The 27,904-nt window shown below is 45.8% G+C and overlaps 1 protein-coding gene across 4 annotated transcripts; it reads right to left on the bottom strand.

The window, feature by feature from the left end:
* Positions 1–153: 153 nt before the first annotated feature.
* Positions 154–26,726, bottom strand: aak1b (AP2 associated kinase 1b). Of its 4 annotated transcripts, XM_018734505.2 has the most exons (22): positions 26,424–26,726; positions 25,627–25,816; positions 21,020–21,138; positions 20,767–20,875; positions 20,124–20,266; positions 19,913–20,034; positions 19,280–19,361; positions 15,887–16,019; positions 15,559–15,662; positions 15,054–15,139; positions 14,829–14,977; positions 14,422–14,609; positions 12,760–13,200; positions 10,756–10,931; positions 10,492–10,664; positions 10,255–10,353; positions 9,815–9,916; positions 7,563–7,667; positions 7,345–7,449; positions 6,350–6,451; positions 6,064–6,171; positions 3,759–5,655 (listed from the first exon to the last, which is right to left on the bottom strand). In XM_018734505.2, the coding sequence occupies exons 2-22, from the start codon at positions 25,787–25,789 to the stop codon at positions 5,561–5,563; spliced, it is 2,904 nt and encodes a 967-aa protein (XP_018590021.2). In that variant the 5' UTR covers positions 25,790–25,816; positions 26,424–26,726; the 3' UTR covers positions 3,759–5,560. The 4 variants fall into 4 exon arrangements, with proteins under 4 accessions (XP_018590019.2, XP_018590020.2, XP_029108817.1 ...); XM_018734503.2 differs by lacking the exons at positions 3,759–5,655; positions 6,064–6,171; positions 6,350–6,451 and adding an exon at positions 154–1,860; XM_018734504.2 differs by lacking the exons at positions 3,759–5,655; positions 6,064–6,171; positions 6,350–6,451 and adding an exon at positions 154–1,860 and having other exon boundaries at positions 12,760–13,197.
* Between the last annotated feature and the right edge of the window lie 1,178 nt (positions 26,727–27,904).

Below are 27,904 nucleotides of genomic sequence, written 5' to 3'. Positions count from 1 at the left end.
CGAGGCCCTGAGGTTGGCCCAGGACCCGCTGGGGATCCCCCAGGCTGAGCTGGAGGAAGTTGAGGGGGACGGGGCGGCTGGGCCTCTCTGTGCTGCCTGCTGCCACTGCAACCCTTTTAGGACAAGCGGGACAGAAGATGGATGGATGGATGGATGGACCGACCCCCCCCCCCCCTTTACTATATGACCAGAGTGATTGAGGAACTTATGCAGAGAACAAAGTTAAGCACTGATGATTCAGGTGTGGACAAGCAAGATGACTGCTAGTCTGTAATAAAAGCACAGATCATCACAAAGGTTTACTCCAACTGACCTAAACTTGGGCAAAAGACCCTAAAACAAACAAACCAAAAAAAAAAAAAGTCCATACGAACAGCAAGTAGAACCAGCACAGGTGCCAAAAAAAGGCACTGATATGAGAAACCATTGGTGGACATTCAACAGCAAGTTCACTAAGTTAATCGGAAGGTGGCTGTGGGTGGTGAGCCTCTTCTACAGGAAATGGCCATGGACTAGACGACTCCTGTCACCATCTCTGCAGCTTGAAGAAAGCTTTCTATCAATAGTGAAGAAACTAGAGTCACATCTCACTAAGAGGAATAGATAAGCAGTGCATGGAAGTGACACAGAATACTGGGTCCTAGGTATAAGAACCTCTTTTGGTTCAACAAAAAAGCCACGTTTTTAACACTGAAACAGTCTCAACGGTGTACATAAGTGATTGGTCAAACCAAACTTTAAAGTGACAGCAGTTCCTGTTGACTGGACACACAACCCAACAAACAGTAAAAGCACAGTTCCTTCAAAGTCTAATTATAACTAGAAGTACAGATGACAACTCTGACACTGAAAGCTCAGCTCTGGCCAAGGACGGTCCACCACCCTCAAGATGGCTAAAATGAGGCTGAGGTTAAAAGTACCTGCTTCACCTTGATCCCACACACAGGGCTAGAATGTATGAGAAAATTAGTGTAAAACTGATGTTACTTCAGTGTGCAGGGCTATAAAGTGGGCTCAGAGTGGGTTTGCAGTCCATTTAGATCAGAATATAAAGTGCTGAGGTAGGCCACATGCATGGAGTACTGGAGCAGAAGCCAGTAAGTGTCTTCCAACCTTCATTTTGGAATGAGAGAGATGAATTGTATATTTGTTTGTGTGCCATCTGCCTGCCCTACTCCAGCCATCTGCCATCCTCCAACAATCCTCAAGGCCTACCTTGCTGACCCCGACACAAGAATGGTGCCGTGACAAATGGGTCCAGCACAGGTTTTGGTTTCCCTTCAGAGCTCCAGGAATGCAGTGGCCCCACAGGCACCGAACCCACAGCTGCCTGCCGAGCGACATTTGACACCACACGGTGAGCCGCCACTGGCTGCTGAGGAAGAGGGACCTCCAGGGGCCATGAGGGCTTATGCAGAGGGCCTGCCGGGTGGAGCTGTATCCTCGAGTGATTAGGATGAACGTTGCTCTCCGGCACCTGGTCCTTCTTCATAAATGGAGCCTGGAGAAAAATGTCAGGCTGCTGGGTAGGGGCGTTAGCACACTGGAAAGGGGCATTAGCAAATATATCTGTGCCATCCTCATGGACTATCTGAACTGGGGTATTTGAAAAGACAGTGCCCTGGCTCTTGCAGGTATTTTGGGGCAGCTTGAAAGTGAACCGATGGGTGGCCTCAGTAAAATGACCCTGCTGGGGGTCGTCGGCATCTTCTGACTCCAGCAAATAGAGCCTCTTCTCATCATGCAGCCCTTCGCTGTGCTCCAACTCCTCTTCACCCGACATGGTGTCTCTGCCATGGATTGGATGAACTACGCCTAACTCTGGTCCCGTCCAGTTGCATTCACCCTCATTCTGTAATGCTGTGGGAGGAAGAAAACCGGAATGAGCCTTTAAAATAGAAAAATCACCACCTGGTGGTGAGGCACATAAGACCAGCCCTTGGCATTCCACTAAGTACAGGGCTGACGACACCAAAGGAGAGTAATGATTGGTTGGCTCACAAGAGCAGAAACACCAGAAGGAGAAGCTAGAGAGGCAGGTACAGTGAGGTCACCAATGGAACTGGCACACAACACAGTGTGGTACTTTCAGTGTGCATGACGCACACCAACATAAACATGTCAAAGCAAAATGAAACATCTTCACATGGGGCATGAGATAATCCAAGCGGTATTGCAAAGCGTGTAACAGACTGCCAGCACTCACAAGAGGTTTCATTCATGCCACTGATCATGTTGAAAGCAAGAGACTTTCACAGAACCTCTTTGAGGGACAACACACAAACTCACAAGTATACAGAGATGGAGGAAGGTAGAGACAGTCTTACCTAGACAACGCAGAGGCACCAGCTTCAGAAGAAAATTATCAACTACACATGCAGACTCAAGCCGGAGAGGAAGTGTGAGTAAGGTGAGGAATTAATGCGAGACGTCAAGATGGAAGGTAAACCCGGGATTTTTGGGAGGCAAACTACAAGCTTTATACAGCAGTTGGAAGAATCCATCTACAGTATTCCTATGTTCAAACAACTCCAACAATGTGTTTCTCAGAAGAGTACTAAGCATGAACTCCAAGGAACTGTGTGCGTGAAACATCAGCCAAGCTCCTAAAGCCAGCACTGAGGGACTCTGCCCTGGCAATGCAGTCTTTCTTGACCTGAAGAATTTCATGGTTATAGAATGAGTAGACAAGCACAGAAAAAAGTATGACACATTAGGCAAACAGTCTCCACAAGACAGCAATGCTAAAAAACCATCTTAACCAAACACAAGTGTAAAATCTATTATGTTCCCTTGGTGGAACCTCAAGATCTCATGAATGACCAAAAACACTGTGTTTATGTTGTTTCATTTATATTTTTATTCAATGCCCCCTATTTTTTTTTATCCATTTCTAAATCAGATGGTAGACAATTATCATCATCACCCTGCCAGAGGAAGGGGTCATTTCATTCTCATTTTATTTTCTCCTGCCCCCCTCCCCAAACATATATATTATTTAAAAAGAGCAAAATTCTACCAGCAAGGTGAGGATTTAATTAATATAGCATGAGAGACTGCATAGCGTGCAACACGGCAACAGCAGGGAAGGGGAAACCAAAGAGCACAGAGCTGAGAAACTGCCTCTTTCAGATTTTAAATTCTCCACACAATTTCACCATCAGGTGAAGTCAAGTTGACTTCATACATGGACTTCCTTCATGAGATCATCTCTACAGCAGTGTGCAATAAGCATCACAAACATTCACTACCAGCTGGCTACACAGAGAGTTCACCAAAAGTATGTGAAGCTGAAACTTCATTCACTCTGCTCCTAAACACTGTGCAGTGATATTATACATTTATCTAATATATGTAGTTATTTATTCATTTAGGTGATGCCTTTCTCCAAAGAAGCTTACAATGTTAAGCTACTTACACTGATATACCCATTTATATAGCCAATTTATTAACACTGTCTCAGTTGCATTTACATTTATTCATTTAGCTAATGCTTTCTCTAAATGACTTACAGCGTTAGTCTACCTACAATTATTCAACATATACAGCTATGTAATTTTACTAGAGAAATTTTAGGCCAAGTACCTTTCTCATGGGTACTACAGCAGTAAGTGAGATTTGAACCTGTAATCTTTGGGTTTGAAGGCAAACAGCTCTAACCACACTCTGAATGTGAGGCAACAGTCCAGGGGAAACAAGTGGTTAGCACTTGCACTCGAAGGACCCAAGTTTGAATCCCACCTCTTGCTGTTGTGCCCTTGCTCAAGGTACTTGCCCTGAATTGACAGAGCAAAAAATGAACCTGCTATATAATCAGTATACTAGTGTAAACAGCTCAATGCACAAAGCTCACAGTCATTTTGGAAGATGTGTCAGTTAAATGATTAACTTATAGTAATTATAACCGAGGCAGCAGGGGTGCAGTCAGTAAGCTGTTTGACAGAAATTTGTGCTGTCACTCAGTGTGAAATGACCAACTGTGGATTTTAAATTCATTTGTGCCCCACAGACAATTTGGTGCAAAAAGAAAGGAAGCGAGAGGACAAAAAGACGACACTTGGCACAAAAGAGGGGGAGAGAGAAGGACATTGTTTACACTTCCAAATACAGATCCATAAAGACCGCAATAAACAGCTCCTCTTAAAAGTGTCATGACAATTATCATTATATATTATTTATATATCAATACTCATTCATTAGCACTCTATATTCACACGTACTCACCCATACTTGAAATATCTTGTAACTTTCACTAAGTACTTACACTATTCATTTAAAAAGAGAAAAGCTGAAGGGTTTGAGTACAGCGTGAGTGGACAATGGAGAACACATTGACAGAGGGGGGAAATCTGTACCTCTGTGGTCTGTCCAGGCCGGGGGTGGTTACAAACTGTAACAGGTAATGGACACATGGGGTTTGTGAGATGTGAACAGTGGTAGTTGAGAGATGGCAATTGACCGGTGACTGATTTTTGTGCTTTTGACCCCATCTGTGAGTCCCTGGTTGCATAATTAGCCCCCGCCCTCTTTCCACACAAAGCACATGCTTGGTTGAAGGCAGTCCTGCAGCAGTGCTTGCAGTTGAGGGGTTATCTTCACCTGACAGTGGTGGACTTCGACTGGAACTGGCACTGAAAAAATCATTGCTGGCATTGCCAGTTTCGCCTCACTCGACCTTGTGATTATGCAGATCTGTGAAAACGCACGTGGTTTCAGGAGCTTGTGTAACATGCTGGGCAAAGCTACACGACACAAAGCCCAAACAAAACAACAATTAAAGCAATGTGCAAGAAACCTACTGAAATGACATCTGAACCATACAAAGTTTTACCATACAAAACTACTAATGAAAAAACAAAGACCATCTCATTTTTGGGGTAAAGGGTCTTTCCCGAAGTCTAAGCACATGCAGTGAAGAGAACAAAAACAAAACATGCGCTCATATGCAAGGAGTTCATTTAAAAGCCACTAGCATAGCGAGAATTAAGGCAGCGAAGGAAAAACTATCTGATTTGGTAAAGACACAGGAGGAACGAAGACGTGTGAATAGTGTAGTATCAACTAAGCACTGCATTGTAGGAAGTGTAGTTTCTGTCAAATTACTTTCGCAAGACAAGGATGTTCTGATGTTACGGCCCACCGCTGGCTCAGGAGAGCTGTTGTAGTCAGTATATCTGTGATAAGGTGGAAAGGGGACGAAACACCACTTGAGGCAAGCTAGAGACAACCCAGCTGTGGAACACAGCGCTAACTGCCACTCCCATGATTGGGAAAGGAAACAATGGGGGCAACCATGATGGAACTGAGAAAGTGATGAGTCAAAAGAATCAGATACAGTGTGGGAAGGAAAGTTGGAGGTAAGCAGGAAGGGGACAGGGGGATGATGGGAATGTCAATGGGGGGATCCAAACAGTCCCCAGTACTCGCTGCAAATGAAGGATGTGGTATGATGAATATGTAACTGAGGATGGATGGAAAATCATTTACAAATTACCACCATCACCAACCCCTCATCATTCTAAAGCCCTGACCAACCCTGCTCTGCCCACTCCTGCCCCCACTACAGGTCGATGAGCTGGTCCACCAACAGGAGGGAGCGGGCCAGGCCAGGGAGGCTGGACTCGGAGCCTCCATTGTTGCTGTGGGACTGAGCTCCTGAAAGAGGGCGGAAACAAAATGGGCAGTAGGGGAGAGGGGGGTGTGGCCAAAGCATACAGGGGAGGAGGGAAGAGGAAAAGAGAGAGACAGACATGTTACGGAGGAGTTATTAAAGGGGTGTCAAGTGATAGAGTGTTCAGGTTGGAGGGGTTTAGAACGTCCAGAAAGGCAACATTCAGGAAAGAGAGAGACAGGAAGTAAGCCGGAATTATACCCTTGTGAACAAAACAAGAGGTGATGAGTCTGTGTGTAACTTATTGCCTCCCCAGTGTTGTATACACCTACACAACACCCAACCAAAAACTTCTGCCAAAGTTGCCATCACTGTTGCGCAGCATTGTGGGAAGTATCACACCAGTGACATGGGAGAGTAATAGCAGAGACCACAGATGGGTGAGTTTTTACCTGGGGCAGGGCTTTTGGAGACAAGCACAGGGATGGGGTCAAACTCTTCCTCGGGACCCTTCTCGGCACTCACGGAAGTGTCAAAGCATGAGATGAGGTAAGAGGGGTCTGCAGCGGTGGTGGAAGTGGACAGTGTGATATAAAGAGAGTGAGAAAGAGCAAGAAGGAGGGTGAGGCAAGGAGGACATAAGTGGAAAGAAGATAAAAGTGAGCCAGGAAGGAGTGGAGGTCCTCAGGTCAAGCTCTGGCGTGCGTGCGTGCGTGCGTGCGTGCTCTTTATCCTTACCCGTTGGTGGCTGCAAGACAGGCGCAAACTCGGCCAGGGAAGAGGCTGAGGCCTGGGAAAGCAGTGAGCCATCGAGAAGGCAACCCTCCCCATTCAGGGAGTCTTGGATAGGAAAGAAGCAGGGATTCAAGGCCGAGAGTTAGCAGTGAGGGGGAGAGAGATTAAGCGGTGTTAAAAATTAGGTTAGTGATAGCAAAGCAACACTAAGCATGCATGTGAATGGAAGATCATGTAAAGGAAACTGCGAGATCTAGAGCTGCTACCATACCAATGAGCAGTCACAGACCTGCAACAATTAGACGAGCACCACAGCATCCAAAGTTATGGCTCTCCTTATCTCACATTTCACCCCGCCAGCCACCCTCTTGCACCCTTCCCCGAGAATGTCCACTACTCACTGTCTCCCCCTAGTGGTCATTAGCAGTAGAGTAATACGACAACTAACCATTCAATCAGTGATTTCAGAAATTATGGAGAAATTTCCGGCAGAACCTGGCGAGTAAACATACATACAATTGTAAACTGGAAAAAGATTCATGCCAGCATTGGGTGCCACTTTCATTTTTTCACAAAAACAGGGAGCTCAAACACCTATTTCAACTATGTTCTGTGTGTATACTGCTGTAGCCTCATGCTCTTTCCTTCAGTAAACTTTAGATCTGTCCATCTATCTAGCCATCCATCCACCATATGAAAGTGAAGCAGAGAGAGAGACCAACATGGACCGCAGAGAAGCCTTCTGTTGGTCTGACAAAGGGAGACAAGGGTACAATAAGTGCCACAGTGTACGTTGACTCTAAATGACCATTCACAGGGTTTCTAAAGTAACAGAGTAAACTTTACCACCACCTTTTTGTGTACATGTCTTTGCTTTAGGAAACCCATAGAAACATGGAGAGAATATGTAAACTCCACTCAGCTTGAGTGGAGATTGAACCCCAGTTACAAACATCCACCAGCAGAGTGCTACAATGGAGGGAGAGACAGACACTGACCTGATGGTTGCGTGGAGACAGGATCCAGTGGAGCAGAGAGGGACTGGGTTTGGGGAGCCTCCAGCCCGGGAATAAGGGACTCCATACACACCTCGGACACTCCAACTGCATACAAGAGAGACGGTGACAGTGCGAGTGAGGACACTGGCTCTTGGCCTCCAGCCTAGCCCTTCCATACAAGTGCAAGAGAGTACCACGGTACTTGAGCGCCATGTTACCGTTGGCGGAGGAGTTAGCAGTGCTGCCAAAAGGGTCGGCCAAACCCAGCAGGTCGGGCAGCAGCAGAGATGTTTCTGGGGATGCGAGTCCCTCAATGAGCTTCTCTGGGGGAGGGGGAGTAGCGAGAGCAAGGAGAAGGAAGAAGGTTTGAGGTTCATTCAAAAAAACTGGCCATGAGAGAGAAAGGGACAGACTGTTAGCTTCAGGAACCAGGACGAAAGAGTTCACAGAAGAGTCAGACTGCAAGAGGGAAACATCTTAGAAGAATAAAAACCAACCCAATCTCTTCAATTCATAATCAAAACTGTGACTGGAAGCCTGTTTGCAAGTCCATTTGTTCATAACTTCAAAGTCACACTCAATAAAAGCTAAACAATACGGAAGCTCATTGACTTATGCATTTGTTAGATTCTGTAAAAATCTCAGATACAGACACGAGAAAAAAAATATTTTGTAGAATTTTGTTTTAAGATTATTATCCTAACATTAGCATTGCTAAAACTGACTGAATAAAAACTTGCTGCCTCCACCCCACTCCTGTTCAATGCTAAATATTCTCCAAACAATATGCACAATGTTCCACATCTTGATATTGATCAACACTCAGGAACACTGGACAGGAACTGTAAATCCTGCAGAAGTGAGCTGAATAGCATGCAAGTGACAGAGTGTGTGTTCCACAGATATATGAATGAGTGACCTATTGTATCTAGCAGTGTAAGTCACCTTGGTGAATAAGGTATATGGGCTGATAACATTTCATAGAGTTCATTGGAAGTCATTTTGGAGAAAAGTACCAGCTAAATGAATAAATGGAATATTAAGTGGTCTCACATTGCTATTTTGTTTGGCTGCTCTTTACCCTCCCAGCCAATAGATGACAGTAAAGACTTCCCATTTTCACCATAACTACAAATTTTCAAAAATAGTTAAGAAAATGCAATTAAAACCCACGTAATGTTCATAACTTAATTCAAAACTCGTTCATTTGTAAAATGTACGTACAAGTGGATAACATTATTTACGACCGAAAAATGTCAAAGCCTCCTGTTGTCACTCTCCAATATCTTGGCTGGTGCACCCTGGCAAAAGGTCGGCTTTGCTGAAGAGTGGTGTTGTGTGTGTTATTCCCACCTGGGTTTAACTGGTGCAGAACCAAGCTCATGTAACGCAGACAATGCTATGTCACCATGGACTCACTGTTAATTGACAGTGCACCAAATGCACTGGCATAGCACAGCAAAGCAGTAGCTACTGTTCGCTTGGCCACACAGCACTGCAAACTATGAGATACTGCACCCAGCTGGAGAATAAGTGCTGCAACCTCAGGTGGAGAGAATCAAACCCTGAGAGTGATGCCCAACTTCAGGCTGATTGTACCAAAAATTTCCTGGGGAATGTGCAAATTAGCAGGATGAAATGGGTGTCTATCAGGTGAGCCCCATGAATCAGTTTGCAGAAACAGTAGAGGGGAAAAAAACAATTATCCCCAGAGAGTTCATCCTGGAAATCGAGCAAGTGTATGCTTCCCCATTTCCTCTGTCCCATCCATGACCCCACAACTGTCCAAGGCGGGTTAGTTCTGAGTCTGGGTTCTTAAACCAGAAGACACCACATCCATGCCACCTGCTGACATGCCTTGCTCACTCCATTTGGGGAGCCTCCATTACATCAACACACACATACCCGTGCCTGGTTAGGGAGTCGTAAAACACGTCAAAGAGGGAGCACATGCACCCCCTGCACTCCCAGCTTCAGCAATGACAAGGCATCAAGTCCCCAGACCACCAACCAACATGAATGTGAGTTTCATGTAACACAACCAGCTGCCCCTGTAGTTACAGTCTTGACAGCTGATAGGACCACAAGGAAAAGAGAAGAGCTGGGGCTCTCCAAAAATGGACTGGGGGAAGAGAGGTTGCAGCTGACCCACTTGTAGCAGTGAAGGGCAAACCTAGAGAACACTAGGCTGCCCCCAGTTGCTGAAGGGCCACAGTGACATTTCTACATACCAGTGTGTAGAAATCAAAAATCAATTATATTCCTTCTATTTATACCTCATTTTATAAGTTGAAATAGTGCATTTCAGTGGAACTCCTGAACAACTCAGTGAATACTGAAATCAGCAGTCAACCCTGTTCAGGTAAGGGGACAAACAGCACTGTGCTCCAGCAATGAGGAGCTGTGAGACCAACCGTAAGGCAACAGAGATCAACATTTTCTCCAGCTGGGGGCCTGTTGTGGTGTTTACCTGAACTATCAGGGAGGGCAAGCAAGGAAAATGGATCAGGGGCACTCTGCAGCACTCCAGTCATTTCCCCGCTAAGGGTGTCTGTGGAGCCATCCACTGGACCTGACAAACAGAGCAAAAAGTTCATGAAGAATACCAAAGTGCAGCACAAAAGCAGAACTTCCAGACAATTTAAATCAGCATACAGAAACAATGTGGTCATCCCTTAGCCACAGATGAAATGAGCTGGAGACAGTATAAGACTGAGAATGTAGAGACTATGGGGTCATGGACCACAATGCTGCAACCCACAAAGCTCTCAGGGTTTGGACCAAACAGGGAGAGAAAGAACAACAAAGAAAAACAAAAAAACCAAAGGAAAAGCAGAGGCAGAGAGCGAGAGAATCTGAGGTTCGCATCAGGTAGATGTAAGCAGGAGGGTGGGGCCCAATAACACCTACCTGTTGACGGGGGGAAAGAGGGCAGCGGTGCTATTGGTGCTGGCTGTAGGCCAGGGATGAGGCTCTCTGTGGAATCACCAGCTCTATCTTCTGTCTTACCTGCAAGTCAGAACAGCACATAGAAAGTGAGCACAAAATGTAATCAAAAGGTCATTCATTGAAGATCACGTACTCTGTACATGACAACTGGGCTGCTGTGAGCTACCTTGGCTCAGTCTTCCAAACCTGAGTTCTCACCATCTGCCAGCTTGGCAAAGTCCTTGTTGAGTAGCTCCTCGGCTGTGAGCTTGGAGAAGTTGTCGTCACCAAACGGGTTCCAGGTGGGCTGCTCGGAGGCGCTGGCCTCGGCGGGCTCATATACACTCGGCTGGGAAGCATGTGGGGAGCTTGACGGGGTGGTGCTGGCGGACCTGGAAATGCACAAGACACCGTTATGGTCCCAGAAGACAGATGAGTGCCTGACGTAAGCATCTCTTTCTCGCATGCCCTCTGCAATCTCACTTGGACTTGTTGAGGCTGGCCTCGTGCGCAGCCGTCTGCATTAGCTGTGTGGACTGGCTGACAGGGACTCCAAACACCGTGCTGTGGGTCACATCGCTCAGGATTCGCCGGTGGCCTCCCCGCGATGCTGGCTTGGGGGAGGAGGGGGGTGTCAGCGAGGTCACCTTTGAGGCAGCCTGGAGGACAGCAAAAGGAGAGGGACACCTATGAGTGAAAGCATGAAGGAATGAGCTCACAATGTCAAATACAGTTCACTCTTGCATGACAGACAGGCTCACAGGAGGAGGGTAATTCCAATGCATCATGTTCTTTTTTTTTTTTTTTTTTTTTAAGACCCTTTTGAGGATAGTATTCTTAAAACCAACTAACCAATTTAAATAACTGCTTGTCCCGAGCAGGGCTGCAGTGAGCCGGAGCCCATCCCGGAGACACTGGACGCAAGGCTGAAGGAGTGGGGGGCACACCCTGGACCTGCCACAACTAGCTACCCAGGCACACAGCTGGGCAAAAGGTACTGGAGCAATTGCAGGGCAAGCACCTTGCTCAAGGGCACTACAGGCGGAGGCAGGGTTAAAACCGAAAACCTTCGGAGCCAAAGGCAGCCACTCCAACCACAACGCCACCAGCCACCCGGATAGTAGTCTTGCTATATGTAATTTAAACAATAGGTTAAAACACAATTCATGACAAAATACAAGTGCCATATTTGTTAAAATATTACTGAATATTTAATGCCAGTAAATGACTTCAAATATTCAAATATTCTTTAAAGAATCTTAAATTTTGTTGCCTTTATATGCATTTCAGGCAAATGCATTAAAAAAATATTAGGATGCATTGGACTGTCCCGTCATTCCCATATTGGGTCTCACTTACATGAACTGTAACAGCCAAAGCAGTATTTAATTAATGCTTTATTAGAACATAAAGCATTATGTAGGGAAAATGTGAATTGATGAATGAATAAGTGAGTACAAATCACACTCAAACGGAGAGAGGAAAATGGGAAAGACCATAATGCATTTCTCACTACTCCATAGGCAGATTAAAAACAAAAAAGCAAAAGAAACCACCAAATTACATAAAACAAACAAAAGTGCTGTCACCAATGATCTGACCACATGATGACCACAGAAAATATGGTGGCAGGTGGACTCATGCAGATGAGTGGAATCAGCTTTGCTCCACAATGACCTGTGACAAGATGTAAAGGGCACCTTGGACTGTGGACCATGCTGGACCTCGGAGCATGAAGACATTAGAGCGTAGAACGTTCACAACAGGAAAATTCCAAGGTACCCTGAGGCACACCAAGACTGCGAGGCACAACTGAACCCATCCCCCGCTGAGGCTGACTTGGGTCAAAGTTCATGCCTTATTGATGTCAGTACACTGGCTGCTCACGTTCTGAATACTTTTGAGTTATAGATTTTCAAAGAAATTCTTAATTCTTCTCCCCTTATCTTTTTAAAATTTCTAAATTGTTGCAGAGCAATTGTGACTTGTGTTGACAGTAAAGGGGATCCACACAGTAATCTATTTGCATGGAGGGTAATGTCTTGAATCAACTCACTTCCACAGTGTGTAAAAGACATTTCCCATGTTCCTGACTGCCGGTGAGCAATAAGATGAGGAATCAGGTCTTTTCGAAACCTAACTTGTCCATAATTTAATGGAAATCTATTTTGTAAAAATTTTTAATCATTAATTAGCCGTTTGATCCCAAGTGCACTTGTGAGGTGAGGAGCCAGCGTACAGAGCAATCTGTGGGGGGGGACCTGTGAAATTTTAAATTTTGAACTGCGTTATCAATCACCCTGGACAGGAACACCTGGTAAATGAATGTTGGCCATTAGTGGTCAGCAAGGCATCTTTGCCAGGGAAAACTGGGCTAGTGACCAGGAGTTAATCAGCCATGAATGGAAAAAGGAGCCCATATCCAATGTTTAACCTATATGGGAATGCCTTTTTGTTTACGTGTGGGTCCTGCCCACTGAAGTTTACCATCTGCTCAGATGCAGACTCAGATGGTGGAGTGGCTTCTTCGATGCCTGCTGGAGGCAGTACAGCTGCAGATGCGGGAACAGGTGCTGAAGCAGGAGCCTCCACAAGCGCCTCAGCAGGTGCTGCAGCAGGAGTTGGAATGGGAGTCACTGCAGGTGTCGGAATGGGAGTCACTGCAGGCGTCGGAATAGGTGTGGAAATGGGTGCTGAAACAGCCTGAGCTGCAATAGCTGTAGGTTTGGAATCAGTGGCTGCTGGCTGGGCTGATGTTGCTTGTCTCTGGCGGGACCCTCGGGGCGGAGCTTTGGGAGGAGTGGGGCTGGCCTGTGGTTGCTTCTGGAGAGTGGTAGAAGCTGCCTGCTGTGGGCGCTGCTCGGGTTCTGCTTGCAGCTGTGGGGCTGCAGCTCCCTGGACTGCCTGCTGGGGCTGCGGCTGCTGCTGCTGTGTGAAAATGCGCAGAATCCACATGGGGCAGTAGGTGGAGTAATGAGGGAAAGGGAACCAGACCAAAAGGCTTTTCAAGTTTTGAAAATACAGCACCGCTCTGAACAGCTTGACTTCTGTTGTGCAGACAAATCATAACTCTTCAAGCACCTCCTGTGCCATGAACGTTATTACTGCGACAAGTCTTGCAACAATCCAAACTGAGCTCACGCTCTCTATCAGTGCCCTCAATAAGTCCAATGCACAGCACCCTCTGTATCTCGCTGTCAGAAACGCAGCCATCGAAAGATTAATACCCATTTCAGTGCAAACAGATTAGTAAACCACACCCCTCCCCCAACAGCTAAAGAGTGAAGCTCAAAAGCAGTGAAGAGCTTCAACATCACCAAGCCACCACAACTAAGGCATTTTAAAAAAAAATAAAAGTCAGTGGTCCATGTGTGACAAGACCTTAGCAGTCACCTCTATTAAAAACCAAGAACTCAAAAGAGCACCTGCAGACTGGACACACCCCTCCCAGACTAATGATAAAATCATCATCATCCTGAATCCGTGTTCCTATGCAACTAGGTTCGATCTTCCCTCTCTCCCTTGGTCACCCTTGTCCTCTGTGGATACTCCAGCCTTGCTGCCCAGTGCCAATATTCACACCTTTCTCCCCTAGCCTGATTGAACCATGAAAAGGAGATTTAAAAACCTCAGCCATTGTAAAGGATGGTGACTAAGAGCCAAGGAGAACAGTGGGGGTAGCATCCCAACTTTCCATGAAAGACACCAATTTTAGTTTTCAAACAGCCCACTGTTGTCAAAACAGGAACATCACAACACAGACATGTACAGATTGACCATATTTTCACAGATACTTCACATTCAAGCAGTTAAAACAGTAGTTATGTTGTGTTATTGGCCATAGACACCTAGCAGGCAGTGCTTTGGGAGGCTGACCAAAGTTTGTCATAAACAGTGAATGCAGTCTAAGAAACTTGACTCCTGGTAACTACAGAGGACAAGTGCAACCTGACTGCATCTTCAAAAAGCCACACCCTCCCATGGAAGGGGCCTTCATTTCCAATGAAAACAACAGGATTATGAAAGGCTTCGTCAGTGAGCTCACCAACTAAACACTGCTGCCATAGAGCTAATACACTTAGTATACATTATCAAAATGTGTGAGTTGCGGTGTGACATGGTCAAGGATGATATGGGTGGCTCAAGTACCTGTTGCCCTGGCTGCCCGTCAGGGAAAAAGGCTGCTGCTGCCATTTGTGGCTTTGGAATGACTGGCTGCTGCTGGGGCGTGGTTCTGGCTGCTGCAGGCATGGTCTGTGGCTGTGTGGGAGTGGTCTGAGGCTGCATTTTTTGAGACTGGACACTGGCTGCAGACTGGGCTGGAGCTATGGTCAAAGCTGTAAGACATTTGAAGCACTTAAAACCTTTATTGCGTTTCTTTACAAATTAAGCAGAGATGCTATTACTGTTCAGTTTGTTTAGCACAATATCTTGCTTTGTAAATAAGAGAAAGCCAAGATTTAGAAAGGACACTATTATCACTGTCCCCTCCAACATGATAATGTCACTGAAATGGGTAACAGAAACTATGAAGCTGAGACTGGGAATTCTCGTACCAATTGGCCCTGGGTTGGCAGGGGGCCTCTTACGCGGTGTGAGGGCAGCCTGGATGGGCAGGATGCCAGCATTGGGCTGAGGCTGCCCCGCTTTGGGCCGCTGCCGGGGAGCAATGGATGTTTCCATGGTGGGAATAGGATCCGTCAGCCTAGGCCACAGAAGTCAAAGATGAGGATACTAGCATGTACCTGCACAGACACAAACACACCCAGGTGCTACCCCACCTGGCTTTGGTGTGGCTCTGACTCTTCTTGACTGCAGCGTCGCTAGCTCGGAGTGGTTCAGGAAGTTTTGCAGGAATGGGAGAATTCTGGGAGGAGACCAGAAGAGGAGAGTTTGCTTCTTTATATATACACATTTAATTTTTAATATAAAAAAAAAGCACTGGTATTCTATCCACACCCAACTGGCACCTATCCCAGAAGCAATACTGTTTAATTGATAAAAATCTGACACTGTTCTCCAAAGTTATTTAGTGATTTACCAGTTTATACAAGTTATTTTTACTGTATCAGTTCAAGTATCTTAATGAAGAGTACTACAGCAGGAGGTACAGTTCGAACTTAGCACAGCTCGAACTCTTATTCCACTAGCACCACTCTATGCTAAGTGAATGCTAATGCAGGACAACTTCAGGGTTAGGAGAAAAGTCAACTACAACGGCCACCTGTCACACAACGGAGCACAGCATTAAGACTCCACAGGGGACAGAACCACAAACTGATTCACCTGTATGTTCTGGATGGGGCATTCCCGCCGTGCGAGTTTGAATGCAAAGTAAGAGACCTGGTAGATGTTAGGCCTCTTATCAGGGTTGGGTTCCAGCATGTATCCTGGGTTGGGGGGCACAGGAGGGTTGTTTATGATTTACAGTATTATGGGTTCTAGTTACTCACTGACTGCTTGTTTTTATTATATAAAGCTTCATTGGCAATATTTTTAAAAGTAAATTTCCCTCTGACAAAGACCATCATTTATAGCAGCCCTATTATAGTTTACGCACACACCCACACACAACAAGACAGAGATACCGTAGAAAAAAGGGAATCGGGCTCACGGATGAGGCAGTTGAGGTCCTGTGAGTAGCGTGAGTTGTCGGGGATGGTGAAGGTACCATCGGAGATTGCCACCTGACTCTCGCCAAAGGGCAGGGTGAAGTAGCACAGTTTGTACAGCAGGCAGCCCATAGCCTGAAGTGAACAACACAAAGAAATAAATGTTGCCTACATGAACTCTGGTTCAGTGCCAATTGTTGGCTGATTCATCCTATAAACGTATGCAGAGCTCCTTGTTATTGATCACCAACACTCAGGAACAACAGAAAAGAGTTGTGCACACTGGGGAAGTGAACAGAATCAAGGCTGTCCCACACTCCTGTCTGGGAGCTCTTTACTGCCACCTATATGCTGGATGCATAAACACAGGTCACTTTTGCTCAAATACAAACTACAGCACGCAAGTGTTGGAAAAGACAAGCTCGGACTTATTACTGATAATTTGTGCAATGGCTTCTCTTTGTATAAAGATGGTTAGTTTCTTTAGCACTGACTAAGAGAAAGTATACAATTTCATTAAATCTCACTTGTGGAAATTCACATTCACAAAACTAAGTTTAGTTTCAAGTTTGTCATCAGTACCAGTATCAAGCATCATGAAATTCTTCTTGAATGCTTCTCCACAGACTTTGGACAAAGACAACAGAAATACTGCACAAACGAAACAATGACAATGAGTAATGCTAATAGCAATGACAATAAATAACGGTAACAATAATACCAGTAGACAGTCAGAGAACTCCGAACGTGAGAGTGAGAATGCGGATGCTTTAAGCGACAGTGTAATCTACCAATGTGCTTGGAAGGAGCAGTCCAACTCTAGTTACTGAAGGTGGCACATTGGTGATTGTTGTATACTCTTACAGCACTGGGGTAAAAGCTGTTCCTGTGAGTAGTGAGCAGTGGGGGCTCAAATAGACCTGAGCCGCTTTGCAGATGGCAGAGAAGAGTGCCCATGCTGGGTGACTATGATCTTTCATGATGTGCATTGTCTTTCTGAGGCAGCGTGTGGTGTAGGTGTGCAGGACTGCTGGTAGCTGTGTGCCGATGATTTCCTGAGCTGTTCTAATCACCCTCTGGAGGGCTTTTTTGTCCTGTATGGAGCAGCTGCCACACCAGAATGTAATACACCCTGTGAGGACAGACTCCACAGCAAACCTGTAGAAAGTGGTGAGGACTGTAGTGGACATCCGGGCTTTCTTCAGACGTCTGAGGAAGTGGAGATGTTGACAGGCGTTTTTGATGGTTGATGCTGTGTGCTCAGCCCACGTGAGTTTAGCAGTGAGGGTGACTCCTAGGAATCTGAAGCTGTTGACCCTCTCTACAATGTCCCCTCCTATATGTAGATGGGTGCATGGATAGTATCCTGTTTCCTGAAGTCAATCACCAGCTCCTTAGTTTTACTGACATTGAGAGACAGGTTGTTGCCCTGGCACCACTCTCCCAGCAGCCTCCTCTCTGCAGGCCGTCTCATCGTTGTTGGTGATCAGACCCACAATGGTGATATCATCAGCAAACTTTATGATGGTGTTAGAGCTGTGCTTGGCCACACAGTCATGCGTGAACAAGGAATACAACACCGGGCTCAGGACGCTTCCCTGTGGAGTGCCAGTGTTGAGGGGCAGTGGGGAGGATGTATTACTGCCAACCTGCACACGCTGGGGTCTGTTGGTGAGGAAATCCAGGATCCAGTTGCACAATGTGGCACTCAGTCCCAGTCCTAGTAGTTTGTGGATCAGCTTGGTTGGGATGACGGTGTTAAATGCCGAGCTATAGTCCACAAATAATAGCCTTGCATAGCAGTTTCTATTGTCCAGGTGAGCCAGCGTGGTGTGAAGGGTGTGCGATATTGCATCTTCAGTGGATCTGTTGTGGCGGTAGGCAAACTGCAGTGGGTCCAAAGTGTCTGAGATGGTGTCCTTAATGTGTCCCAGCACCAGCCTCTCAAAGCATTTCACTGCAATGGGGGTTAGTGCCACTGGGCGATAGTCATTAAGGCAGTTCACTTTGTTTTTCTTAGGAACTGGGATAATGGTGGTGGTTTTTTTTAAACAGGTGGGTACAGTTGAGCTTTCTAAGGAGGTGTTAAATATGTCCGTGAAGACAGCAGCCAGTTGCTCACTGCATGTTTTAAAACTTGTCCTGAAATTCCATCTGGACCAGCAGCTTTGTGGATGTTGACTCGGCTAAAAGTTTTTCTCACTTGTGCCACAGAGACTCATTCAGCACTATAGGAATTCGCACTGGGGGGGGGTCTTTGCTCGCGAGCTCGAAACAGCCATAAAATGTGTTCAGTTCGTCAGGGAGTGACGCAGCGGCACCAGTCAATGTTCGCATCTGTGGTTTACAATCTGTTAAAGTTTGGATTCCCTGCCACAACCTACGTGCGTCTTGAGTGCAGTTAAACTCTGATTCCACCTTCCTGCTGTATTCCCGTTTCGCGCCGGCGATGGCTTTGTGGAGTTCGTACTTCCTCTTCTTGTACACATCCGTGTCTCTGGACTGAAACGCACAGGTACGCGCACGGATCTTATTTCGGATTTCAGCAGTAATCCACAAGTTTTTGGTTAGGGAACGAGCGGACTGTTTTATGGGGTATGCAGACACTAACACAGTACCGGATGAAGTCTGTGACCACTGTGGCATACTCGTCCAGATTGAAAGACGAGTTTCTGAACATGTCCCAGTCCATAGAGTCGAAGCAGTCCTGGAGCCTTTCCTCCGCTTCTGGTGTCCAGCGCTGCACAGTGCGCGTCACAGGCTCCTCTCACTTCAGTTTCTGCTTGTAGACCAGGAGCAGTAGAATTGAGGCGTGATCTGACTGCCCAAGGTGTGGTTGCAGCAAGGAGCGGTACGTACCTTTGTGTGAAGCATAGCAGTGGTCGAGGGTGTTTGAGCCTCTGGTGGGGCAGGAGATGTGCTGATGGTATTTTGGGTACACGTTCCTGAAGTCGACTTGGTTAAAGTCCCCAGAGATAATGAACAGTCCATCTGGGTGCTTGTTCTCGTACTTAGTAATGACATGGTACAGTTTGTTCAGAGCGCTGTGTGTGTAACCCTTAGGGTGGGATGTAAACTGCGGCCATGAGCACAGCCGAGAACTCCCAAAAGTAATAGCAAAATTGAACAGTTATGTTTCAAAGTGAAGTTAAGCAGTATAACACTATTCTGACCTCCAGTAACTATATATTTCAAGCTTTTTGTGTAATCTGGCATTTATGTGTTACTCTGTGCTCACCATTTCTTTGTGCTGTATTTGCATCATTAAGAATTTAATATTAAAATTAATTTAAAACAACTTAGACTAAAAGAATATGCCACTCAAAAAACATTTGCGTTTTCCAAAAAACACAAGAAGCCAGTGTACCCGCAAGTCAGTAGCAGACCCCACTCACCCAGATGTCAGCCTTGGTTGTGATGACATTGCCGCTGTACAGGTTCACCATCTCAGGGGCACGGTATGACAATGTTGTGTACCTGGAAAGTGAAAAGGCAGGCAGTCTGTGGCGGTCAGAAAGCAAAACACTTGATATCACAACTCTACTAAATTCAGGGAAAATGCTTATTGGATGCACTTCTTAACAGAAATGGACAGCATTCTCCTCCTATCTGTCTGTTACTAACCAACATCTTAACCCTTATAAACTAACATTGGGGATATTTTGCACCCCACTGCCAGGTTTTGCAATGTAATTTTCAAAACTTTGTAACTGAATCATCCCGTTGGCCATTTTGTGTCATTTTCTATGAGGTAGCAAGAAGGTTTTCTGCTGCAAAAGCTGAAAAACTAATTACAGACCTAGAGAAAATGATTATGATTGAAAATGATTGATTATGTCAGCAATGTAAGCTCCTTTTGGGGTGCTACAACTCTGTGGGGAGAAAAATTGACCTATCTTAACTAGTACATGATTTTCTATAAGGTTAATCTCTTAAGTGTGTTACACTCTGGGAAGATTCACTAATGCCAGTAGGGGACACAATACCAGGATACAGCAAGTTTCAAGAAGGCACAGAGAACCACTCACTTCTTGATCTCCTCCTCCACCACAGCCACGCCTTCATTCTGAGGGTTCTGGAAGTGGTTGGTGGCACTGCCAAAGTCACAGAGAACATAGTGGCCCCGGTCATGAAGCAGGATGTTCTCAACCTGCCAGGAAAGGCAACTCAGTCAGGCAGAAACGCCCCCTCACACACACACACAACAAGTGTGTCTGCCTGGTCAAACCAAGGTCTAACCTTAAGGTCACGGTGAATGATGGGTGTCTTGCGCTGGTGAAGCCGGGCCACAGCCTCACACGTGTCACAGAAGATCTGCAGCACCTCAGCCTCAGTGAAGCCTATCTGGAGCCGCTGGTTCATCAGGTTTACCACCTGGCCTCCTGCGGAGCACAGCACACCACACCACCAACATACACACATTCCATCAGCTGGGAAACACCTACAAGTAACTGGCACACACACACAAGGCAAGAAGATACACATAATAAGCAGAAACAAGTAAAACACCACAGAACTAGTGACCAGTTAGACTCCCATAAGTGATGAGCTTTGTGAAAACCTCAAATGCGATTGGTCCAGAAAGGTACTGCCTATAAAACGGTGGAGGAACCTCTCTCTCTCTCTCTCACACACACACACACACACACACACACACACACACACACACACACACACACACGGTGGCCGGGTTGGACGGCTGCAAGCTTTTGCTTGGAGCTGCTTTATTGTTTCCATTAATTATTCAGACTAAGTGCACAGAGTGGGCTATTTTAACACCGCCACGCTGCATTATTCAGCTGGACTTGTGCCCTCTAGGCACTGAGTGCCAACGGTCTTTCTTCCCCAAAAGAGAGAACACAGCAGCGACAGAGAGACTCACCTCGACAGAAGTCCATGAGAATGAGGACTTCCCACACATCCCCCGCCCCCACTGCTGTGATACTTGAGTCCAGGTAACCCACAATGTTCTTATGGCCGACAAGGTCCCGCTGCACGCAAACACACATGCACATATTACAAGGACTGACCATAGTAAATTACGTATAAAATGGATACAAGTCTGCTGCAGAAAATGAGAGCATTGTGATGAAAGGTCCATATAACTGTACATGCGTATGTGTGTGTCCACTCACCATGATTTGGATCTCGCGGTGGCACACCTGGAGGTCGTGCTCGTTATTGACATACATCCTCTTCAGGGCGCAGCGGACACCTTGGTGAGTGCGCACCAGGAACACGATGGCAAAACCCCCTATCGCAAGAGAGAGCTACTCAGACACACCTAATGTTGACTTATTAATCCCAAAAACACATACAACGCATGTTTTCATTGATCACTCAAAAACAGATGCAAGATGTAAACATTGTACAAGTGAGTGGAATAAAGGTTGAGGTGCATTCTGTTTGTGCTCTTTACTGCCGTCGATTGGCCTGGAGGATAGATGGGTTAAAAAAAAAAAAAAAAAAAAATAGGATTGAAAATTCATTTTTTATAACAAGAATCCAGTGCACTGTAGTTATCACACCTGCTGTTCCTCAGATCTGAACCAGCAAACAATTTTTTAAATGGGAACAATCTGTCGTACCTAAATACAGTACACACTCCACCTGCTTGAACCCCAACTGCAGAGAATGCACTTAGCCAAAAATTCATTTAATCTCCAGTGGTTAAAAGAGCCAGCATACTGCAGGCTCAAATCCCACAGGGGTGCTGTAGGTGCAGTCCTGAAGTTCCTTAAAATATCCATTTGGAAAAACTGTATATAGTGGAGTATATATACACACGCATTTTGTATATATATATGTAAATTAAAAACCTATATACATATATTAAAGCTACTGTCTTTGTATGAGATGTCACGTTTGGCTGTAGGGCCCTTGAGCAAGGGCAAGGGACGTAGCATGAACTGACACTGTAAAATTTACCCAGTTGCAAAAATTGGTTTTGTGGAAGCTGCTTTAGAAAAAAAAAAGTCTCAATTAACTTAAATGTAAATATCCCTAAGGGGGTGCGGTGGCGCAGTGGGTTGGACCACGGTCCTGCTTTCTGGTGGGTCTGGGGTTCAAGTCCCGCTTGGGGTGCCTTGCGACAGACTGGCGTTCTGTCCTGGGTGTGTTCCCTCCCCCTCCAGCCTTACGCCCTGTGTTACCGGGTAGGCTCCGGTTCCCCGTGACCCCGTATGGGACAAGCGGTTCTGAAAGTGTGTGTGTGTGTGTGTGTGTGTGTATAAATATCCCTTAGCAGAACGAGTCCAACATACACTAGCAGGGGGCCTCTTATTTGCCATATTCATACCTTCAGTCTGAAACAATAGTGCTCAAGAGTCCACGACAAGATTTCATAGAACTTACAGGTGCAGAGCAGCCTGTGTGTGTGTGTGTGTATCAGCATGAGGACAGAAACTGGGCCAAGGGAAAGTTACACCAACCTTTTTGGATTTGATGTACACACACATACACACAGTTACCACCCAGCCTGAAGGAAGTTCACTCAAACACCATAAAAACAGGCTCCTGCATACAAAAAGTGTACCAGTGGTTTCCCAGCATGCAGCACCACCCCCCTTCTCTCTCTCATATACCTTCCCAGTGATTATCACGCCACCACAAGCTACTGAGCTCACGGCTGCCTCCGTTCCACCGTAGTCTTGCGGTTGTGCCACGTGACGGCAGATTAGCAGCCTTGTTCGAGCACTGAGGAAGGAGATGGGTGCCTTCCTATACTGCTCCTCCCTGCTTGCTATCGGTGACAGAAGGACTCTCATATTGTCTCTCTCGCTCTCTCACACACACACACACACACACACACACACACACACACAGTGTCTGTTGGGCAGGGAAATAAAGGAGTCGGAAGTGTGAATTTACATTTTTAAATTTATTTTATCTAAGGCTTTTTTTAAACACTGATTTACCAATTCATACAGAAAGGCAATTTCTAACTATCATCCAGGGTACCTTTCTCAAGATAACAGGAAGAGATAAGATTTAAACCTGGGTCCTTCATGTCAAAAAGGCAGCAGCTCTCACTACTGCACCACTGGATGATGTTCAGGGAGCCTAAGCAGAGGCTGTGCTGCGGAACACAGTAACCGATACGGTAAAAATTACTTAGCTGTATAAACGGGTAAATCAATGCAGAAGCATCACATAGTAGGTCACCTTGGAAGGAGTGTCAGATAAACAATAGATGATAATTAAAGTGGGTAACTAAGATAGGTCACTATGCAAATGAAGACTGCAATGTTAACTAGCCAAGAGCGCTTATGAAAGTGACTGCGAGCAATGACAGATGGTCCTTTCAGCAGCTCTGACTGACAGTGCAACGAGAGGCTGGAGGAGGCCGCTGAACGGCTCATCAAAACCTACTTGTTACTTCTTAGAAACATGAGGCTGGCCGCTCTGGATGGGCGTCAATGGAGCTTTTCTGCATCCAGAACCACGCAGAGAATTCCAAATGCAGCCCATGAATGGGTAAGCTGTGCAGGGCCCCAAGAGTCATGCTGGACCAACCATGACAGGCGACTCCAATAACGAAACTTGTGGGCGGCTTCCAAAAAATATGTATACTGAACAAGAATATAAAGCAATAACAGGAAGTTCGCTATGCAGGATTCCTTTACATGAAACACATACAGTCTATGCCATTACATTTATTAATTTCTTAAACTTTTCTCCAAAGTGATCTATAACTCAAACAAAAGTGCATCAACAACAGATGAAGAGCTTTAGAGACAGATACAGGATTATTGAAGCACAGCTTGTATGGCTGATACCACCATGTTGCTGGTTCACATTTCTCAAGTAGCTGCATATAGAAGTGACATTCAAATAGCAAATACGTAGATAATCATAACAGATGGTGTTGGAATCATTTATGTAGTTGTCAGGAGAACAGGACAGAAGTGGCTCTGAAAGGCATGGGTTTGAGACCCTTCTTGAATACTAGGAGGGTCTCAGAAGCTCTGAGGGACAGAGGGAGCTTGTTCCAGCACATCAGGGTCAGGATATACTAATTTGAAATGCAGTGGGTCCTCTCTATCCAACAACCACTTGTTCCTGAGACCAGGTTGTTGGATAACACGTTTGACCACTTACAGGCCACTATGAAGACCCTGTAATACATACTTAAATAACGTGGATGTAACTGTACCAGTGCATTAGTAGTACAGAACAGTAAGTAACCTCACTCCCAACTATTATGTCAAAAAAAGCATTTGTACTGAACTCAGTAACATGACCTACTCAACATAAATTTCTAGTAAGTAAAATATTGGTACAATTAAAGCACAAACTACAGGACTAACATGCATTTGAAATTTTTCAACTGTTCATTGGCTACAAAATTTTTGGCATTAACTTTGAGGGCTGCCATGTAAAGGAAATCCACTGATATCACATATACATATTACAGCTGTCTTGGGACTACCTCCAGGCAGTCTCAGGTGCGAGGACACCTAGGTGAGGGATTTCAGGGAGGGTGGACAACAGCAATACACAGGACTCAGATTTCCATTTACATCCCATGTACAATCCCAACTTGACACCCTGCAGAACTTCAGGGATCCACATAAGACCCAGGTAAGGGAATTATATGCCGACTCTGCATCCCTCAGCGGAGTCATGCATTTAGACAAGCGACCTTCACAAATTTGGAAGACTCTCACGACCCGTATTCCGTGACTTCTGCAGCTCGTCTGCAGCTAATGAAACACAGTATTTAACAGTAGCCCCAGTGGAGGAGGAAGCTTTGGTCCTCCAGCCAGACCTGGGTCTCCTGGGAGGGGACCGGATGCCAATGGGAGCTCAAGTTTGTAGACCAAAGGCCCAGATAAGAAACAACTCTAATTCCACAGCCCCTCCCTGCTGCATTACAAATGCAAGTCTCACAAAAACCAGTTGGGCGTGCTGGGGGGTGACTCTGTCAGAGCCGACTGCAAAACAAACATCTCTGTGAGGGTGTAGGTTTTTTATACCTCACAAGAGGCTGAGTAGTTGGGGGGGGGGCATCACAGAGACTCCAACCAGCACTTTGCCTTCATTCCTGAGGATACTTTTTATCTACATGTATTTTCATGTGGGGGAGAGGGGGGAATGTTCCGTATCAGATCTCGGATCAATGACTTTGGGAAGTTAACAGCCATAGAAGTAGTCAAAGGTACCATGGTAGTTTCTGAACAGCTAACTGGTCAGACAGATCCAAATCATGTCCATGGAAATCTCGATGCATGAGCCAAGCTGTTCTGACACTGTTCCACTTACATTTATTCATTTAACTGACACTTTTCCTCCAAAGCAACTTACAATGTTAAACTACTTAGTCATTTACCCATTCATAAAGCTGGACAATTTTACTGGAGCAATTCACCTCAAGTACCCTGGTACGAAAGCTGAAGGTGGGAATTCAATCTGTGACCTTTCAGTCCAAAGGCAGAAGCTCTAAACACTACACTACCAGCTCTCCTCTGTAGGCTGAAGGTTCGAACAGGAGCTCGCAAGGCTTTGTCTCCAGCAGAAATAGAATTACACCAAATCTCAATGAAATCTAGGACAGGCATTCAGTGAAGGCTTGGATGGCAGGATTAGTTTACCCATCGTCCTGTTTTAACACCTTTTTCCCCACTAGCTATTGCCAAAATATTGAGAAATAATGGTGGAACAAGGAAGAACTTTGGCAGAAGTTGTCTGAGATAAATCCTTTGAAACACAACCGCAAATGAGAACAAGTTTTGTACCTCACCTTCAGCGAGGGTCTCGTCCACTGTGACCTGATGCCGGCCAATGGTGAACACTCTGCCGATGAAACTGCTCCCAGCGCCACTGGATCCGCTGCCTCCACCACCTCCTCCAGAACCAGGCCCAGAGGCCACCATCTCCCGGCGAGAGTCAAAGAACTTTTTCATGGTTTCCGGTGTGGTGGGGGGGAGAAGCTGTGTGAGAGACAGGAAAAGGGCAATTAGGGTAAGGAACGGCACGTTTGGCCCCATCTGGCTGACGTGCAGAAGCTGAATCTATCTAGAAGCCGGAGTGGGCAGACCAGATGTTGCAAACGACATCTAGACTTGAACCCCAACTGCCTAGGAAATTGAACCCTGAATTGGAAATTAAACCTGACTGGAACCCCAAATTTTGCAAATCTAAAAAACTGTGCAAACACTAGTAGTATTGCAACCCCAACAGAACCCACAATGAAATCTGATCGTAATGGAATCTAGATTATAACCAAAACAGAACTCAAACCAGATGGAAATCAAAGCAGAAATGAACTGGAAACCAAACGGTAAAAAGCAAACTGGTCTGAAACCCCAACTGCACAAATCAAATGGAACCCAGAACCTAAGGAAATCCAAATATTTTCGACTAGACAAAGAACGCGATTATTCTGTTCACGATAAGCGCCGCTCTGACTCCTCCATTCATCCGTCCGTCAGCACGAGACGCTCAAGGTTAGTAGGTTCACAGCACGCAGCTCGGACCGAGGGCCTGCTTGCGTGTCACTGCTACTAACATCACTGACTGTGTAATGTAAATGCTCACCGTGTTGAGCCGACGCGCGGGGTGCGTTCACCTGGGCTCCATCGCAGGCACAGCACCGCTGGGACAGCGATGCGGGAAGATGTCAGAACCCCAGTACCTATACCCCGGACACCCGGACCCAGACACCAGCTCCGGCTCTCATTCCCTGCATAGAACTCGGATCGGCTTAGTCCAGCCGGCTAGTAGTAGTAGCTACTCCATCGCCCAACTCACTCAGCTCTGCTTCCCGATGCGCTCGCAATCAGGATTTGTATTAATATTACGTTAACTTAACGTTGTAATAACCGGTTTATATATATGCGATACCGCAGCTTTTTTTTTTTTTTAAAAAAAAAAAAAAAAAAAAAAAAAAAAAAAGGAGGGGGAGCGTCTGGCAGCCCACCCCCTCCGTGAAATGTGCCTCAGCGAGCTGCTTAGCTCCCACCTCGGCTGAGGAAACGCGAGACAGGAAGCGGCAGCACGAGCCGCTCCGTTTTCCTCATTTCTTCCCGCGCGGCCACCGGAGCTCCACTGCGGCACATCGACCACCACAGCCGCGCTTCGACCGAAAATTAAAAATAAACCCGCAGAACTGACTGACCGTGGCGCCCGCCAGGGATTGTGGTAGTTGTAGTTCCACCAATCCCCAAAGCAAACACCCCAGGATGGGCTAATTGTCGCTGCTCTAATAATGGATTATGGGAATTGAAGTCCCCAAAGGTGCAAAATAAAAGGCTTCTCCGTCTGCCACCAGGGGGATGGTGGACGTTGTCGTCCCTCAAGTCAAACTCCAAAGTAAAAAATACACCTGCAGATGAGAATTGTCGTCTGACCAATGATGGATTGCGGGAACTGTAGTCCCTGGCAGATGGATTGAAAAATTATAAAAGATGAACCCACGGGCTAACGCGAAGGCCTATGAAAATTGTAGTTCTTCACACTATGTCAAAAAATACTGTACTGTAGTTTAATTCCAATTAGAAGTGGTGCCACATCTTCCCCGATGTGAGAAGTGCAGTAGCCTGCAATTAGATTTCAAAGACAATATCCCTATTAGCAATGAAAGAGTTAAAACTTTCCTTTTATCTATAATGTAACAGCGCTGAGGGGAGTAAATGTGTAAATAGTTGGCATTAGTGTTTATGTGTGTGTACATAGTTGTGTGTGGTTTCTGATTGGTTGTCGTCCTATTTATGTTCAGTGTTCGAGAGTGGGATTAACCATGGGGTGCAGCAGGGGGGCTGGGAGTGACACGGGGGATTCTGAAATGTTCTCTGTTTTGTACTGTCTGAAATGTCTTTGTTAAGACTGCTGCTGGGAGACATGTATGCTTCTAATAAAGAGTTTTTTTTTTTTTAAAAAAAATACTCTGTCTGCTGAGCCAGTTTCTAATAGCTCTGTGGGGGGATGCTACAATAACATGTAAACACAAAAGTACACAACTCAAATGAATTAAGGGTTGCAAAACACATAAACATTCTATAATAATAAATACAACTAAA

This window comes from Scleropages formosus, chromosome 6, assembly GCF_900964775.1.
Source record: "Scleropages formosus chromosome 6, fSclFor1.1, whole genome shotgun sequence".
Taxonomy (NCBI): Eukaryota; Metazoa; Chordata; class Actinopteri; order Osteoglossiformes; family Osteoglossidae; genus Scleropages; species Scleropages formosus.
Note: the sequence above shows the minus strand (reverse complement) of the source record. Positions and strands in the feature narration are given on the sequence as shown.